The sequence below is a fragment of the Xiphophorus maculatus genome, chromosome 5, assembly GCF_002775205.1.
Source record: "Xiphophorus maculatus strain JP 163 A chromosome 5, X_maculatus-5.0-male, whole genome shotgun sequence".
NCBI classification, from domain to species: domain Eukaryota; kingdom Metazoa; phylum Chordata; class Actinopteri; order Cyprinodontiformes; family Poeciliidae; genus Xiphophorus; species Xiphophorus maculatus.
The window spans coordinates 17,102,283-17,121,251 of record NC_036447.1 but is presented as its reverse complement, the minus strand read 5'-3'; the positions used below and the strand labels follow the sequence as shown (position 1 = coordinate 17,121,251).

Genomic DNA, 18,969 nt, shown 5'->3' with positions numbered 1-18,969 from the left:
ACGTAGGACAGACAATCAACCGAAAACATTTCACTCTAATTTTAGAATCAATCTGCAGCTTTTTATCTAATTTTTATTTTAAATGACTGAAATAATTTATTTTTTAATTTATGTTATTCGGTAAAAAAAAAATTCTTCCTTTCTTTCTTTCTTTCTTTCTCTTTTTCTTTCTTTCTTCTTTTTATTTTTATTTTTTTAGCAAAAGTGCCGAATAGTATCATTTGTGGAATTTAGACCTAAGCTTTCATGCCCTAACTTAACTAATGACAGGTGTTTAGATATAAAATGGGGTATAGACAGTAAATGCAAAAATTGATGATAATAATAAAGATTATCATCTTTAATATAAAATGTAACTATAGGTTGCATTTGCAAAAATATGTCCAGGGGTACTGCGGTTAAGCTATGCAGATAATCTTCTAAACTAAATAAATGAATGTTTCGTATTGTCAAAATGTCTAACATTTTCATTAAACACTTAGCAGACAAGTATTCAGTTTCTGCCTCTTGTTGTTTTGTTTGTTTTTTTGCCTGTTTGTTTAGTTGTGTTTTTTGTTTTTGTTTGCTTGTTTTTTTATTTTTAGTTTTTTCAATACCATCACGTCCGTGGTTATTGACTTTTTCCTTTTATTCTTCTTTTTATTAATTAATTAATTTATTTATTTATTTTCATTGTTGGCGTTACATAAGTTTAGTGAGACGATTCAGTAATCGGATTCAATCGAATTCATTCGCTGCGCACATAAAAAAAAAAAAAAAAAATAGGCCACCATTTTACTCCAGAAAAAACAGCCCGGCTCCTCCTCCACTTAGAAACCCTATTCACGTAGCAACGGCTGAGCCAATGGCCATCCAGCCCGTGGTTCCTCCGACGGCGGTTCCTTAGCAACGCTATAAAAAATGTGCTGACGTCCATTCTGTTCGGTACTATTATGGTCTGTCGGGAATTCTGGAGGAGGAAGGGGAGTGAAGTGCAGTGAGAGGAGGGGGGATATCTGCTCAACTAGCAGCCATCAGGCTAACGGTAGGTAGCACTGGAGTAAACATGGAGCTGTCTGCCGTCGGGGAGAGGGTATTCGCGGCCGAGTCTATCATCAAGCGGAGGATAAGGAAGGTAGGAGGGAGGCATATCTGCTCTGCTCTCCTCTGCTGGAGAGCCGAATACAGAGTTAACATCAGCGTAGTGTAACACTGCGGTTGCCTCTGCAAGCTAACCCGAGTCCTGCTCTGTTTCTGATGGCACGCAGGGTCGCATTGAGTACCTGGTGAAATGGAAGGGATGGTCGCCCAAGTAAGTATCGCCGCATCGCTTCTTATACATGTTTTCGAGCCGCTGCAGAGCTGTCTGTGCACTGACCGTGGTTAGCTCGCCGAAGCTAGCGGGATTAAAATCAACTCAATGGGTTTTTAGCTCTGGTGCTAACGAGTCCGCTCGCAGACCTGTCAGTCTGATTTAATGCTCTGCTCCGCAGATACAGCACTTGGGAGCCAGAGGAGAACATTTTGGACTCCCGTTTGTTTGCCGCTTTCGAACAGAGGTAATTATAATATTACGACGTATGTTAGCATTTCTGGATACAACCAGTGAACATAATATATGCAGTAAGTGTGCAACCGTGCACTTTGCTCCCATGACACCTCGTTATGGATGTGTGTTGGTGTTTTCTTTCCGCAGAGAGCGTGAGCGGGAGCTGTATGGGCCCAAAAAGAGGGGACCGAAACCAAAGACGTTTCTACTTAAGGTGAATTTATAATGGCATTTTGTTCTTACCAGTTTTTTGGCTTCCTCATGTTGACTTCGTCTTTTTTTATGTTTGTTTTTTGGGGGAGATATATATATATATATATATATATATATATATATATATATATATGTGTGTGTGTGTGTATATGTTAACAATTCCATATTTGTGTCTTTTGGTATTGGAAATAGTCTTCTTGTTCCCTGTTGTCTGCTGAGCCATTCATTTTTGTTCCCTGTTTAGAGTATCTGCAGCAGAAATATTAGTAATGATAATTCATATAAATAAGTAGAAATTCTTTTGGAGGTTCAACTGCTGTTAAAGTCATCTACCACCACAGCACCTTTGACATCAACCTTATATTTCTCATCCTTAATTGGTTCTACATGCAGCACAGACTGGCTTACAGCCAGAGAACCAATAATGGCTTAATTTTATTAAGTGAGTTGAAGTTGGGATGAAGTACTCATTTTATTTATTTTCTTTCTTAATTTCTGTTGTAATTCTATCAATCTTTCCTGAGCTCATTGTGCTTAGCACAAGGTTAAAATGTTCCAACTGGATTTCCCTTTATTTCTTTTGTAATCTACAAATACAAAATTAATTCAAGCTATTTTGGGGGTCAGTTTATTTTCTCTTCAGCTTAGAAGAATTTTTTAAAACTATTTCTTGAATATGAAGCCTAATATTTGTTGACATTAGATTAACTATATGAGGTTTTTTTCTTTTGGTTTTTTTAAAAATCATTTTAATTATTCTTTTTTGAGAGGAAGAGTCAATCTTTCTGTTGCATTCTTGCTATAAACCACCTAAAAAAGCTGTTAGTTTCTGAATTACTTATCAGTAGTTAAAGTGCACCTAAAATGTTTCTAGTTTGTCAATGATGTGAGAGCTGGAAATCATAATTTGTGAAACTAGTCAAAACGTAGCAGCTTGCTGTCATGGCAACTGAAAAAATTCATTTGTAAGGAAAGCTTTTTGTTGCACTTGTTTGGTGATTTAATCTAAACAGAAAATATGTTCGTCTCAGAGCTGATGATGCCGTGTCTTGTAATATCACAGTGGTATACGATAGAAAAGCGCCTTGACATTTGAAGATTTCCTTTATAAAACACCAACATTATTGTCATGTCGTTTAATAAAAAAGAATTTCTTTTTTGTGTAGCTTAAAAATGCCTTTTAAATATTTTCATCTAGGCGCAGGCGAAAGGTAAAACCAAGTCTTATGAGTTCAGGAGCGAAGCAGTGCGAGGGATGCACATTACGTACCCAACCCCCGAGCCGGTCTTCACCCCCAGGGCTAGAGAAGGCCTGAGGGCTGTCGTTCCCACCATCTTCCCGCCGAGCGCCGTCAACCGTGGAGAAAGCATGCGCGTGCGACCTTCTGAACTGAGTCTCCACGGGCACCAGCGATCTTCCCTTCAACATTCTGATTCAGACGGCACCGTCCAAGCACCCAAAAAAAGGGGGCCGAAGCCAAAGCCCCGCTTTGTAGACGCCGACTTCAGCCCGGTCGTCTCCGAGCCACGCAAGAGAAGAGCAGAGGAGGAGGAGGAGGAGGAAGAGGAAGAGGAGAGACACGGTCCTCACAAACTGTCCAAGTTCCAGGGAGCTGAGGAGATGAGGTTGCAGAAGCTGGCCCACAGACACTCAGAGAACCACAAACACCACCAGCACCACCACTATTATCATCATCATCATCACCACACACAGAAAGTCTCCCAGCTCCACTCTCACCGGAGCCTGGAGCCACACAGGACTACAGACGGCTCCAGCTACCTGGTGGCGGCGCACCTCAAGCACCACCACAAAGCGAGCCGCGGCCCACCCACCGAGTTCCCGCCGATGGAGAAGCCTTACTTTCTGGACAGGCAGTCTCCGACCAGGTTCGATGACAGCCAGGACCAAACGGCCTGGAGGCCGTGCCTCAGCAACGTGGAGAAGGTGCTGGTGACGGACGTGACCGCCAACTTCCTGACTGTCACCATCAAGGAGAGCAGCACCTCCAAGGGCTTCTTCAAGGACAAAAGATGATTCTGGAAGTTTATGGGATATTTAAGCAAAGCTGTTTTTGTATGTAATGTATAAAGGAGTATTATATAAAGTCTGGTATATATTTAATGTTTTGACCAAATGATATGAGGTCCGTTTTACCTGAGGTGTTGGTGAATGTGACGTTTCCTTTGCAGCAGAATGCTGCTTTCTGTACAGAGCTCCTAAATTTCACTATTTTTCCATCTAAAACCAGCTAGAATGTATTTTTTTCCCCTCATATCTTCCAAGCTGAGTTCAAAAGAAAAAGATACCCATGTCTTATATTTAATCTATTATTTGAACTGGTTATCCTGACAGTGTATCTGTAAAACTAAAAAAACTGGAGCACTTTGAATACAGTAGTATTAAAAAATTGTTTTGTTTTGTCCTAAAGAGTTTTGTAATGTCTTGTTTTTTGGGGTTTTTTTTTTTTTTAATTAAACCTTTTTTTTTTTTTTTTCCTTCAAGGTGCATTTATCAATTTTTTCCCAAGAATATACGTCATTTTACATTTTTCATAGATATGTTTGCCGTAACAGAAAGTTGTCAGATTGCTTTTTAGATGCTTTTCAATAAATCAGTTGAGTTTGCATGTATGCGTTATTTTTTCTTTTTTTATTTTAATACAGCCATGAGACACTAACGTCCCGAATTCCGTAACGACTGCGTACCGCTTCACTCTGCGCTCTCTATTCATAAAAAGCATATGGTTTGGTTTGTAAACATAATATATAATAGTAATAAAGAGTTTGAACACGGGTATTTATTAATTATTTTTATTTTATTTTGCTGTCCATTGTTACTCAGAAAAAAAAATCTACAACTAGAAAAATACGTGAACTACACTCTTATACATTAGAAAACATTTTGTATTTGAAGGACAATAATAGGAAGAAAAGTTTTTGCTTTCTTTGTTTTTTTTTTTAAGATCCCTTCGTGAAATTCGTGTCCCGTCGTTCCTGGTCGTTTTCTGCAAGCAGAGGGGAAAAAAAAAAATAAATAAATATAAGACCGTGCTTGATTAACGCAAAAATAAGCAAATTAATTCGTGACGCAGTGTGACGGCCTGACGTGTGTTTTGTTTTTACTTCAACAGCTGTTTGGAGAAAGAAGCAGCATCTTTTCACCGTCAGCGCTTTATAGCGTGCAGGTTTAGTAGAAAGCAGTCACACGGCACTTTATTCCCAAACTTGACCTGAGAAAGGTTCGTCTGAACTCAGCTGAGCCATAAACGCAACTACAAATAGAAAAAAAATAAAATAAAACAATAATTTTTGGGGGGGGGAAATTTTTTACAAACGTCATGGAAGAAAGCTAGGGGACATGTTTTGTTGGCATTCAAGAAAGTCCACGAAGAGGATAATTTGACCCAGGGACTATATACGCTCTGCTGTGGCCTCGTAAGGACTTCATTAAAATGTTTGAATAGACGACGAAGGCCTGCAAATTATGAGTGCAGAGCGTTGATTTTATCAGCGAATTTGGCAGCGCACGGATTGGATCCGAAAACTGAATGTGGAAAGACTGGCGGAGACCTTGGTGCTCAGACCGGGTGTCCGTAGTTCCTGTCGCAGCGCGGGGGGCAGTGGGGGTTCAGCCAGTACTCCATGTTGGTCTCCTGGGCCCTCTGGTCCAGCGCCTGCATGCGGAGCAGATGCTCCTGTGGAGAGATGCAGAGTCACCCGAAGGAGACACGTGGGGAAAAAAGATAAATAAATAAGCTGGAAGAAGCCCTCTGGGCTGACGGATGTTATTGCTGGTTTTCACAGTTTGCTAAATTGTAACTTTTCAGGGAGAATCGCAGAATCAGAGCGAAATCCTGCTGAGACACCTCCAGTTCAACTGGACAATGAAACCAGATGAGTGCAGAAAAGCATGACTTGTGTGAGTTTATTGAGTTTTTTAAAATTATTATTATTTTAACAGCTTTGCAAAAAATACTAGACACTGGAACACGATAGCCCTCCCCATGAAAGTAAACTTCTGCAGACACCACGTAATAACCTCAGGTCTCCTTATAATAACAATGATAACGTCCCTTTAGCGAACCCATGAACACAATAAAAGAAGGTTGAACTGTTTTTCACGGTGGAAACAGTGATAGCGACCCCATCAAAAATAAGATAGAAAAAAACAACAACTGATTGCCATAATTTCTTCAAAGTGAAATCTGATCTCAAACTGACATCCAGTAACAGAATGGCGAAGAAAAACCTCAAGTAGACGCATCAAACTCAAGCTGATGTTTCACTGCTTCCAGAAATAAACATGGCCATAATACGAAGTTTCCAAACAAACATGATGATTCTCATTATCACAGCTCACAGCAACTCGATGCACAAAACGCTGTTTCACATTCATATCCACTCAGAGTAGAAACTTTAGTACTGTCCAGTCTTTGTTTCTGACAGAATTTTTGTTTGTAAGTACTGATACGGTTTACTGCAAATGCACACTTTGCATTACATTTAAAGACTCCATGTTTTGCATTTATTTATTTATTTATTTATTATTATTATTATTATTATTATTATTATTATTATTATTATTATTATTATTATTATTATTATTAGAACTGCAGCTGAAAAGCAGAAGCATGGCCAGTGGCACTTTTTGCTTGAATTACTCCCTGGTTGCCTTCTTGCATCCCGTCGTTGACTTTTTTCCTTTTCCTGCTCCCGCACAGACAAACAAATGAAATATAAACTCCCTCGAGAAAGCCAGTTCTGCAAAACACAAATTTGTAATCATGTCATCAAGAGGCATTTATTTGTTCAATGTTAATTTCAGAGACTTCCAGTCTGACACTATTTTCAGTGTAATTAGCCTTTTTCCGTCAGTGGTGTGTTTTGTGACAGTGTTTACACCGTGCACAGCACTGGGGGAAAAACACATTCCACATTCACTGGACGTGCAAAAATCAATAAGCTTGGACCGCCCACACAGCCTGTGCCGCCCTGGGCAATAAGCCACATCACCCATGTTATGAGTCGTACAATCGTATTTATTCATCTGTGTGATTTTTAATTTTTTTTTTATTATTCTAAGTATTAAACTACAGTTCAGTGTAATTTAGTTAAATGAAGTTTTATAAACGGTTCATGCATTTGGGAAAAACATGGGCTTACACAGCACTTTCTACAGTTACTGCCTTTCTTCATGAGATGCGAGAAAAAAGATCAGGAAGCAAATTCCTACATTAGAAACCATAGAGAATCCATCCTTTAAGTTGAGCACGTTTATTCAGTTGGGGTTTGTGGGGTTTCGCAATAACGACATTTCAATAAAATCTGTTTTGCAAATAGGATAACACTTAGTTTTCTCCCACAACAATACTGAAAGAGGGATCTTTCAGTATTCTTAATTTCCCCACTCTCTCTGGGTTCTCCATAGTCCTGGGTCTTCTTTCATGGTTCCTTCTCTTCGTTTAGATTGATGGGAACATTTCAGTCCTCTGTGGTTTATTCTGCAAACACAACCTCACAGCTGAACAGCTTGTTCTTTCCCACCGTCCACAGTTCTGCAGTTCCCAGTGGCTCTGAAGCTTTTTCTTTATATTTCCCTTGCCGTCCTCCTTACAGTACCTGGTGCCAAGATCCAATTCCAGTTGTTTGAAATGACTACATATTCATCTGACAGTCTATACGAAGAAGTTTAGACGAGAAGTTATTTTCGTGAAGTAATTTCACTCATTCTCCTTATCTGAATATCATGTTCACTTGTCTTTCCCATTTTGAAGAACAAAATACAAGAAACTGACCCACCTCAGTGTCACATAAACTAAATAGCCCATACTAAAGGAAAGCGATTGATTGCTGATTTACAAGTTTTAGACACTCTGATCCACTCAATAAAATAAAGCCTAAGTTATAAAGAAATGTTAGATATTTAACAGAGTGAAATATACTCTGTAATGTGAGATATTTTATGATTGGGTTCTGCTTGTTTCTCGCCTTACCCTCATTGGTTCATCGGGGTGGCCGGCCTTCACCGGCCTGTCCTGCCTCTTGCTGCGAAGAAGCTGCTTGGCAAACTTCTCCCCGATGATAGGATTGGCAACTGAGGAGGAAACAAACAGTTTGTCTGCACAGGTCATTGTCTTGTGATACTGAAGCGATTTCCAAACAGGACTGCAGTTTTTCAGCTCCTGGCTGTGTGGATGTGAGTCAGAGTGCTTCCTCCTGGTATTCTCAGCTTGCAGTTTAACCTCAGCCTGTTTTTGTTTGTCTTTCCATAAACATGCCAGCTGTTTTTGTCACAGCTGGGTATTGGCTAATCAGAACAACATCTTTCCTCAACCAGGGCAGCCTGTTTTTTTTTTTGTTTTTTTTTTTACCCCCACAGCCAATCCCAGAGGAGCAGCTCCTGTAAACACTGGTCTTTGCAGAATGAGGACTCTCTGTCCCCTCTCTCTCTCTCTCTCTCTCTCTCTTTCTGAATCTAGGGCTGTGTTTGGAGGCCGGGTCGGTAACAAAGTGCTCATTCATCCTTCACACTCCCTGGAGAGGGACTCCGAGCAGCACGTGACCCCAGCATGCAGCCGGGGAGGCTCTGTCTTCTTCTGGCGCATGAGCGAGCTGCAGGGGAACGGTACCTACTTCTGTCAACATCGGGGCCCCGTCTGGTGCAGGCTCTGCTGCAGCCGGGGCCTCACAGCAATACGTGGCAATTGTCTCGTCCAGAAATGTGGACATTAAAAAGAAGCCACGCAATTTGAAACCCAGGAGTTTTAGTGAGCTTCGAGAAAGCAAAAACAGCATGCTTTGGATAATAAAATAACTCGCCTTGTTTATTTTAGCAAAAATCAAAAATATGTTGTTTCTAATCCCATCTGTCTTCAAATATAAACAGTCTTGTAAAAATAATGATACGTTTTTCCTTCACAATCTGTATAAAGAAGCTTCCCAGTTGCTGGGGGGGGGGGGGGGGGACACAGTTAAGATACACAATAAGTATATTAAATAGTGCTAATATCTCTCTGCTTTTCTCTGTGACTCTGATTTTACCCTCAGCTTTATTCCCAGATGCAATCCTACCTGTTTCAGTGGCCAGCAGGACCAGGCACAGCAGAAACACCACCAGCTCCTTCTTCATCTTTCCTGCCTGAGTCTTCACGGCTCTTAGCTCCACACTGCAGCTCAGAAGGTGTGAAGGGGGGAAATTTCTCCTCCCTGTCTTCCTCCCCCTTTTCCTCGCCCACAAACTTGGGAGAGGTTTGTGGGTGAGGAAGATGTTTACATACAGACCAAATGTATGTACATTTCCGAATTTGAAGAAAGTGAGAAAAAAAATGTGTATGTCTTTTTATTCGGTGAATATACATTTCTTGTTTCAACTGTATTTATTTCCAGACAAGCAGGCTGTAGGTTTTGAGAAATATTCCTGGTTTTATTTTAATTGTTACTTTTTTATTATTATTATTATTTGTATTTATTTCACAAACTTTAAGCAAAGTTCAGTTAAAGTTTCCTCTTCCCTAAATTTGAATTATATCAGTTCCATATAAATCCACTCCTCCCTTTCTCATGTGTCACTGTGACCTTTATCAACTAGGGCTCTGTCAATAGCAGGTTGCCAGTCTGCAGTCACTTTATTAGGTTCATCTGTTGAAAGTGGCAAAGACGACCTGCTGAAATGATAATGCTTTAGAATGGGGAAAGAAGAGGACTTAGTAAGCATCATGCATGTACACCAAAATCTGCAGCAATTTCATAACGTTTTAATCAATATGGATCCAATGTGTCCAACACCTTACCAAGCTACATTGTGAAGAATTAAGGCAGCTCTGTCTGCAAAACAGGGTCCAACCCAGAATAGGCAAATTTGACCTAATAAAGTTCAGCTAGTCTCCTACATATGACGCTTAGTGCATCTCTGTTATATTATCTTTGCTGCTGTAAAAGCTTTTTTTTTTTTTTTTTTAAGAAAGGCTTATTTTTTCATCAACTTTTTTGTAGCACAAATTGTACAGCATGGCCAAGTTCAGGTATTGAATTAAAGTGAACCAAAAAAAAAAAAAAAAAATCTGCTGTCAAGACCTTAAGCCCAAAGTCTGACTTACTAGGAGCAAAACTGGAAAGAAATGAGTTGTGGTACAAGACATTTGCTCAGTGAAGTAGAGGATTGGGTTAATAAAAACATCGCTTAAACAAATTTTAGCAAGTCGAGTAGATAATATAGCACACTGGTTTAATAAAAATACTGAAAGTGAGAAAACTCTTCAGAAAAACATGTCATTTTATTAGGGGAGTGACGAATGGCAAGCATGTGGAGGAGTGTCCACTAGATGGCAGTGCTAACGCACACACCAAATGATTATTTTAAATAATCATTCTCAGGAAAACTTGACATGTTTTCCTGAGAATGTATTTGATTCATGAAATGATCTACATGAAATACCATCTGAGGAGAAATACTACCTTCACGGCTCGTTAAAACTGGGTTGGGATTTTAAACAAATGTGAAACGCTTATTAAGATTTAAAATAAAACATTTCTATGCGATTCCTTTTTTGTGGGTGTCAAACAACGGAACACGTCTTTTTGTGTCATCACTTCCGTTTCCACATCTCATGGTTTCTTGCTCATCATTGCGTTTCTAGAAGCGTGGGTAGTTTAATAAGCACTTTGCCTTGATTCACTCCGGGGAAGCAGGAGACCGCAGATGTTGTCCTCTCATTGTGTGAATGTGTCATTGTGCCACCGGATCTCAACACTGCGCATGCGTAAGCTTGACCTCAGGCAAGCGCACCAAAGATAATTTATTAAATGTGAGATGAGGTCTACGATTACGTCTGTGTTCGCTCAAATTGACGGATAGAATAGAATAGAAAACCACGAACACGTATTTTAATCTGATTTTCCTTATTTCGTTTCATTGCATCACCTGAAATATTTTTATTGCGGTCAATATCTTGTAAATAATCACAACAAAGACATCCCAGCTGTTCAAAAATATTTATATTTTCAAATATTTCGCCATTATTTTTCAAGCTGAATTATGTAAATTTAGGCTGCATGGCTCTGCAGCCTTAATTTACCAAATCTATATATACATAAAACATTATTAAGCAATCACCAAAAGTAAGATTTAAAAATGGCCTTTAAGAGTTTACTAATAATACTTTGATAATACTGACAGGAAACGTAACGTTGCAATTTGTTGTAATTGAATTGAATTTGTAGGGGTGAACTATCTTGGCGTGTAAGCCCTCTTTGCAGGAGTTACGTCAGCGTAAGAACTTCGCGTTTCGACGTGATGCCGTCCTCTTCCTGTTTGTAGTTTTTCCTCTTCAAACTACAAAGCAGCGTCCTGTTGATGCCAGTGAACATGAGTCGTCGCTTGGTGGTGACTCTGCGCTTCTCTTCTCCCATTTGCGCTCCTTGAAAGCCCGTCGCTCGTGTCCGGGCCGCAGCAGCGATGTGCCCGGAGGGGGGCGAGGCGAGGGAGGACTGCGGCTCCCGGGAGGAGTGGACGCTGCTGTTCTGGACCTCTCTGGCCGTCATCGTCCCGGTCATCCTGACGCTGTGGTGCAGCGCGCAGCGCTCCAAGAGGAAGACCTACATGAAGGAGTTCTTCAGGAAGAGCAAACACGGCTGGCACTACACGGACCTGTTCAACAAGCCCACCTACTGCTGCGTCTGCTCGCAGCACATCCTGCACGGAGCTTTCTGCGACTGCTGCGGCGTGTGCGCCGACGAGCAGTGCCTGCGCCGGGCCGACAGGAGCCTGCCCTGCAAAGAGATCATGGCCCCGTCTCGCCCTGACGGATCCACGGAGCACCGCTGGGTCCGCGGAAACGTGCCGCTGGCTAGTTACTGTGCTGTGTGCAAGCAGCAGTGTGGGACTCAGCCTAAGCTCTGCGACCTCAGGTACCACAGATGTCAGACAGGATTAAACAAGTAGAGTAAACACATCACTGTGACTTCATTAAGGTTTCAGATCAGTGGTGTCCAAAGTCGGAAACATACAGATAATGAGTAAAACTTTATCTATATACGCACATTTAAAAAAAAAAGCTACACATGTAGATTAATTAACATTAATCTTTCAGTCTATTAAGATTAGCAGATGATCCAAAATATCGATAACCATGCAAAGTCGGTATAGGTGTCAAATCGGTACTTGTGCGGTAAAATCGATCCCAGCGAAGCTACTCCAAAAAGTTGCATGTTTAGGAATTTTACACATTTTTTTTTTTGGGAAAATGTGATTGGAATCTTACTCGTCAAACAAATTGGAATGTTGTGGTCTCACATTAAACCTTCAATAAAATGAAGCAAAAACAAGATTATTAATGATAGACATCCTATAACAAAATGTTTCCTGTAGGATAGTATTATATACTGTAGACATTTTTTTGGTCTTTTTGGTCTTTCCTATTAATACATAACCAATATTAATACATAACCAAAATTTTCTTGGTTTTACCTGGTGATGAGCAGAGATATTTCTTCATTTTGTATTCATATTTGAAAGCTTTATGTTCCAAGATATTCATTACTTTTTACCAATGCTGTGTGTGACGGTGCAACTTCGCTGTTTATACTTTCGAGCTTCTCTAACGTCTGGTTTTCATCTAATCCTGGGATGTTGACAGAACTCGTCTGACAGCCGGAGAACAAACCCGGTTTAAACAATGGAAAGATGTTCCACCTTGTTTCTAGTTCAATGTCAGCTTAACTTACAAATAAGGAGGCATGTTAGAAAAAATGCCTTATGCATTTGGAAGAATTTAAACAGCAAGATTAGGCTATGCAAAAATAAAACGTAATATAAAAAAGTTGGTCATTTAAAGAGGTACGTCTGAGGTCAGAATGGGATTGATTAGAACCGCTCCCTCTACCCTCCCGTCTGATGAACTGCTGCTGTTGTCAAACGTGTGCAGGCTTGATGTTGCTCTACTCAACTCCCCATTCGTGGTTTGACCCCAAACTGTCACGGTGCGTCTCCCTCTGCGCCTCCTTTTCAGGTGTGTCTGGTGTCAGACCACAGTTCACGATGACTGCATGGACGGCTTAGCGGACGCAGAAACGTGCGACCTGGGCGAGTTCCACAGCCTCATCATCCCTCCTCACTACCTCCACCTTGTCAACAAGCTGCGCCGCCGGCACCCTGACGAGTTCACCAAGGTGTGACGAACGTGACGTGGATCTCCTGAGTCGCTTCCTTTTCCTAGAGCGGTGGAGAAAGTGAATATCACATCGCTGTTTTTTTTGTTTGTTTGTTTGTTTGTTTGTTTTCCCTGCAGTTGGGGGCTTCCTGTGGGAGAAGCTGGACACCTGTGTTGGTGTTGGCCAACACACGGAGCGGCAACAACATGGGGGAGGCTCTGCTGGGAGAGTTTCGAACGCTCCTCAACCCCGTGCAGGTCAGCTTCTGCCTTCCTCCAGGTTAAGCCTGTCGTAATAAGCATTTAATCAATTAATCGCGTGATAAATTCAAATGAGCTCGATATTTTCCATTCTGATTATTGATATTTTTGTTTACAGACTTTATAATCCATTTTATTCATGGCGTTGGTTTTAAGCATTTTTTAATTTTATTTCTGGTTTATTAGTTGTTCTTGATTCTTGTGTTTTATTTTGTCCATTTAATATGTAGTCCAGTTCTGGTCTAGAATGTTCTTTACAAGATTTAAAAGTTCATCGTTTTTTGAGAGAGCAAACGTTCTTTATTAAGCCATTATCAGTGTATTACTTAAAAATTGTCTGTGAAAAACATCAACTTTTATCGCAATAATTACTGGGTCAATTTATCGTGCAGTAAAAATCGTTGTTGTGTCAGGCCGACTTCAGGTGCGTCAGCCTCAGATTTGATCAGAACGGCTCCGTCCTTTTCCAGGTGTTTGACCTTTCTGAGCTGACTCCTTCCAAAGCCCTCCAGCTGTGCACCCTGCTGCCCCCAGGCAGGGTCCGGGTGTTGGTGTGTGGAGGTGATGGCACTGTGGGCTGGGTCCTGGATGCAGTAGATGCAATGAAGCTCAAGGTACGATGATGAGGTTTTGTTCAGCTTTGATGAAGTCCAGGGCTTTTCAGAAATCCTTAAAAACCACAGGGAGTCTGGCTCCTTGGAAGAAAAATGAACGAGAAAGGTACAACTTAAAAGAATAAAAAGGGAAAACCATGCTAATGCACTATTTTGTGATGATCTATCATATGAAATCTAAGTAAAACTAAAACATTTATGGTTAAAATTTTACGAATTGAGCATTTTGTTTTTCAAAGCAGCATATGTCACCTTTTTTTTTTTATTTATGTTTTTTATTATGCTGCTTTTCTTTCAGGACCAGGATCAGTTTATCCCCAGGGTGACCATCCTTCCTCTGGGGACAGGAAATGACCTTTCTAACACTCTAGGCTGGGGAGCCGGGTACGCTGGGGAGATCCCAGTGGAGCAGGTTCTCCGTAACGTTCTGGACGCAGAAGTGGTCAAAATGGACAGGTAGGGGTCCAGAACTACATGTTTTTTAGTTTAAAAAAATTTAAATAGTTTAGTTGAACAGTTTGAACGTGAATGTGGATACTCTTCTTGGTCGTTTCAATGCTGCTCATCTGCACAATAACAATTTTCAGATGGAAGGTCCAAGTAGCGTCAAAGGGGGTCTACTTTCGGAAACCAAAGGTGATATACGTACATAAGTTTTTCAAACACACGGCTTTGTATTTCTGTGCAAACGTTTACAAGCCAAAGCTGACCCGCCGAACTTCTCCCCCCTCCAGGTTCTGTCCATGAACAACTACTTCTCTGTGGGTCCAGATGCTCTGATGGCGCTCAACTTCCATGCCCACCGTGAGAAAACACCCTCGTTCTTCTCCAGCCGCATCATAAACAAGGTCCCAGCGCCTCGTTTGAATACGCAAATCCCGTTCAAACTTGACCGCACTTGTATTTTCATATGAATACACAGCGACTGGTTGTAAATTTGGTGGCTTTGTCTTTATTTGTCCTGCCTCAGGCCGTGTACTTCCTGTATGGCACCAGAGATTGTTTAGTGCAGGAATGTAAAGATCTGGATAAAAGGATTGAGGTATGGTAAGCTTTGTCATTGTTGACTGTATCTGATCTGTTTTTATTTTAGGCAATAAAGCTGCTGAAAGGAGCACAATATAAACTCTCCTAATGAAGCAAAAAGCAGTGAGCTTCAGCTGAGCCAGGCTACTGTCATCTTCTTTTATGCAAAGTGAAACTAAGCCTGTAAGCTAGTTTACTAATGCATGCAGTTAGATGAGTTAAAGGGTCCATTTTCATGCCTGAGTTGTAATAAAAAGCTAAATGGATGAAGGACTTAGTCTGTGATTTGCAGATCATTAAAATCTAAAGTAGTGAAACTAACAAAATAGATTTTATCTAAAGGGAGCAAATGTCGTCATGCAACCCTGGCAACTGGACAAAAACAACCACTTCAGTCAGTCTTACTGAACTGTAGCTGCTGTTCATAGGTATGAATGTTAAACCTTTAGGATTTATTTAAACCGCAGTATTTTAAAGGGGGACTTTTATAGAACAAGCATAAATGATTTTTAAAACCAATCTTTGGGTCCAAATCTTTCAAAAATAATCCACATTGCATCCAAATTTAATGCACATATTCAACTAAAGCTTTACTAAGTGCAGTGAAAGGCTCTGGAGCGCCTTTTAACTCTAAAGACTCCACTACAGCTCAGTTTTAACAACACTGAAATCATTTGCACAGTTTACTGGAATGGCTTCAACCTCAACCTGATTGAAAATTTAGGAACTATGAAAAGCCACAATCGTGTCAGGAAATCAACCAATCTAAACGTTGCCAATTCCAAGAACAACTCCAACATCTTTCATTTCTCTTTGGAAATCTTGGACCTCTACAGATACAATAGCACTATAATTATGGAAGGTTAAGGAGTCTCACAATGCCTTTTGGACATCACGTGTGGCTTGCATTCAAAAAATCATTCTGATTAGTTTTACTAAGACAAAACTCACTGATATTTAAATGACATCAGCCCAGGTTTAAACTAACCCTCCTGCAGCTGTAATCTGTAATCAACCGCAGCTTTATGAGAAATAAACCGAAACGCTGAGGATTGATCCATCTTTGAATCATCTCTGTCTTTAATATGAGTTCATCTCCAGATTATAGTACAGATTACTGAAGATGTTGAACTCTCTCACCTTAAATGGTGAAGATTGTTGTTTAAAAGTAAACGCTTAAATAGTTTGATATCATTATGAAACAAAGATAGAACCAAAGTGTTAATTATGAAGCCATCATTTTTCTGACTTTAATTGTTGATGGCGTTTGCCACCACAGCTGGAGCTGGACGGGGAGAGGGTGGCGCTGCCCAGCCTGGAGGGCATCATCGTTTGCAACATCGGCTACTGGGGAGGAGGCTGCCGGCTGTGGGAGGGGATGGGAGACGAACCCTGCCCCCCGACTCGGTGAGACCTGCTTAGGTGTGAAAATGTAAGAAGAAATCACATTTTTGAGGGGGCCTCATGCGACGGATGCCCTGAACCCGCAGGCTGGACGACGGGCTGCTGGAGGTTGTGGGTGTGTTCGGTTCTTTCCACTGCGCTCAGATCCAGGTCAAGTTGGCCAACCCTGTGCGACTGGGACAGGCACACACCGTCAGGGTGAGAGCATACCCTTCCTCCCCCTACACACACACCCTCACACATCTGAATGACAGCATTAGCAGGCCTGTTTGTTGCTCAGCTGATGCGTCTTTGCATGTAAAACAGGTAATTCATCTAGTTGCTTAGGGTGGATTTAAGTGCCAGGTGTGAATGGCCTACTTGTGTCTGAGTCAGCTGTTATGCCTTTTATTACCTGGTCTGAACGAGGCCTTATTTGCATTTAGGAGCGTTTTTAGAGAAGGACTTTTATTTTTACGTCTAGTGTTAATAATAAACTGTATTTATTGTCCAAAATATTTTATTCCACCAATAAGTTACAAAAAAAAATCCCAAATTTCTAATCAAAATAGTTATCAATTTAGTTATTTAATTGGTAAAATGTACAGAATAAATCTTGAAATTATTAATTTTTATACCTTTCTGAATATATACTTTATTTTGTGGAACTATATTCTAGGGGTGCACTGATTGCAGTTTTCTGGCTGATCGCCAATTTCCAATCTTTAAAAAGCTTGACCTACCAATTCCGACTTTGGTCGATACAAGTCACTGAGTTGGCTGGGGTGACTATTGTTGCTGCAAACGTGCAGACATGACCTGGTGGGCTGGTCAGTCAGTCAATCCTCTCTCACAGGAGAGCAGCAGTGGACAGTGTTTGATTTTTGGGTCTTTGCTGAGATAGATAAGATCGGGTTCACATGTAAGTATTTGCCGATCACTGATCTCCCAAAATTAAGCAAATCGGCACCAATAAATCAGTACACCCCTACTATATTCATAATTTTTCTAGTAGCTATACTTTTTTATCAATTATGCACTGTATATATATGTTTTCCTGCTGAAAGATGCGTATTATGCGCTAAAACTTCCTTGTGGATCAGTGGCGTGTGATATTCTAACATTTGGGATTTTCAACCTCCAGCTGGTTCTGAAGAACTCCACAATGCCCATGCAGGTGGACGGGGAGCCTTGGGCTCAGGGGCCCTGCACCATCACCATCACCCATAAGACCCAGACCTTCATGCTGTACCACAGCGCAGAGCAGACAGATGATGACGATGACGAGTCCAGCACCTCTGATCCGGAGAGCCCGGCCCCTCATGACTCCCCCAGGCCCCCGTGGTTGACTACTACTGTGCAAGCGTGATGCGCCTCAGGCGTCACGAGATCCTAAACGCCTCTTATCATGGTTTCTGTTTTACAGTCCGTCTTCACTGGTCCGCCGTCTGCTTGAGTTTGCCTCCACTTCATACACTGAGTCACAGTTTTGAATCCTCGTATTGTGTACTTTGTCCTTTATCTTCGAACCGTCATTTGTTGCAGCTGAGACCTCAGGCATTTACTATCTGGAGCAGTCAGGTGGCGGCGAACATGTTAAGGAAAGCTTTCTGTTTATTTGCACTGATCCCTCGTGCCATATAGATTATAGAGTCTAGACATAACTGTGCTGTATTTATTCTGCTATATTTAAAACTGAGTGTTTCTTTTAGTGAGCCAAATTTAACTCGTCCTCCACGCCCTCTAAAAGCCATGTCAGACCTGCAGCAGGCCATGAAAAGCTGTGATACAAGAAAGAGTCGTGTAAGAGATGACAGACGCCATCAACTCTTAGTGATTCATCTTACGTTTTATGGTCTAAACCAGGGGTGTCAAACTCCAGTCCTCAAGGGCCGCAGTCCTGCAACTTTTAGATGTGCCTCTGCTGCACCACACCTGAATAGAATAATTAGGTCATTAAGGCTCTGGAGAACTGATCTACACAAGACGGAGGTAATTAAGTCATTTCATTCCAGTGTTTTGTACCTGTGGCACATCTAAAAACTGCAGGACAGCGGTCCTCGAGGACTGGAGTTTGACACCCTAAACACCACCCTAAACCAAGCACAAAAGAAAGCTGTCTCTTGTGTTTGTTGCTGAAACTTTGAACGTTTGCTAAAAGATCCATGAAGGTGACAGAATGGCCACCTCCAAGAGTCAGTAACTTGCAGACATGTTCTTGCACCTTGGTGCTTTCCACATTTAGTCAAGTTACAATGAGAAACGTCAGTGTGTTTTATTGGGATTTATTGTGATAGACAAGCATGAAGTCCAGCATAACTATGAAATGGAAGGGTAGTGGGAGAGTTTTCAAAATTTTCCTGAAAATATAAAATGCTGGGAATACATTTGTATAACCTGAGTAGGGGCTGTGCTTCCAGTCTTTTGGGTGTTGCCTCTCCTGTATTTAACCCCAATCCTTCTTCCAAGCAACTCTGCCCATCTGTCCTAACACATCTCCACAGCATACAGGACACTATTTCTATTCTTCTGAGAGCAGTAAGTTGCTCCCAGAATATTGAAAAACATAAATAATTTTTATTCGCCTTCAAACACATGTACTGCTTTCTGTTGGCCTATTACATCAAACCACAATAAAACATACTCAAGTTGGAAATGTTCCAATTTTCACCTCTGGAATTGACTATCTGTTTAATCATGCGACACTGCTCCTTTAGTTTGCATCTTTGTAGCAGTTTGAGAAGCTTTCCCATGTGCCGAATATTCAGATTCACTAGATGTCCCTGCAGGAAACGGG

General features: G+C 41.0%; 3 protein-coding genes across 3 annotated transcripts; 2 read left to right on the top strand and 1 right to left on the bottom strand.

Moving 5' to 3' along the window:
* Nucleotides 1–947: 947 nt before the first annotated feature.
* cbx8 (chromobox 8) lies at nucleotides 948–4,366 on the top strand. The gene is made up of 5 exons (XM_005803078.3): nucleotides 948–1,114; nucleotides 1,248–1,291; nucleotides 1,473–1,538; nucleotides 1,676–1,742; nucleotides 2,940–4,366. The coding sequence occupies exons 1-5, from the start codon at nucleotides 1,046–1,048 to the stop codon at nucleotides 3,774–3,776; spliced, it is 1,083 nt and encodes a 360-aa protein (XP_005803135.1). The 5' UTR covers nucleotides 948–1,045; the 3' UTR covers nucleotides 3,777–4,366.
* A 324-nt stretch (nucleotides 4,367–4,690) lies between these two features.
* Nucleotides 4,691–8,962, bottom strand: c5h17orf67 (chromosome 5 C17orf67 homolog). Its single transcript, XM_023334641.1, has 4 exons — nucleotides 8,813–8,962; nucleotides 7,735–7,835; nucleotides 5,312–5,436; nucleotides 4,691–4,746 (listed from the first exon to the last, which is right to left on the bottom strand). Exons 1-3 carry the CDS (start codon nucleotides 8,868–8,870, stop codon nucleotides 5,320–5,322), a joined length of 276 nt encoding a protein of 91 aa, XP_023190409.1. The 5' UTR covers nucleotides 8,871–8,962; the 3' UTR covers nucleotides 4,691–4,746; nucleotides 5,312–5,319.
* A 1,895-nt stretch (nucleotides 8,963–10,857) lies between these two features.
* On the top strand, nucleotides 10,858–18,104 carry dgke (diacylglycerol kinase epsilon). Its single transcript, XM_005803021.2, has 11 exons — nucleotides 10,858–11,647; nucleotides 12,748–12,907; nucleotides 13,027–13,146; nucleotides 13,620–13,763; nucleotides 14,062–14,219; nucleotides 14,351–14,399; nucleotides 14,498–14,611; nucleotides 14,734–14,805; nucleotides 16,069–16,196; nucleotides 16,280–16,391; nucleotides 17,317–18,104. The coding sequence occupies exons 1-11, from the start codon at nucleotides 11,196–11,198 to the stop codon at nucleotides 17,539–17,541; spliced, it is 1,734 nt and encodes a 577-aa protein (XP_005803078.1). The 5' UTR covers nucleotides 10,858–11,195; the 3' UTR covers nucleotides 17,542–18,104.
* Nucleotides 18,105–18,969: the final 865 nt, after the last annotated feature.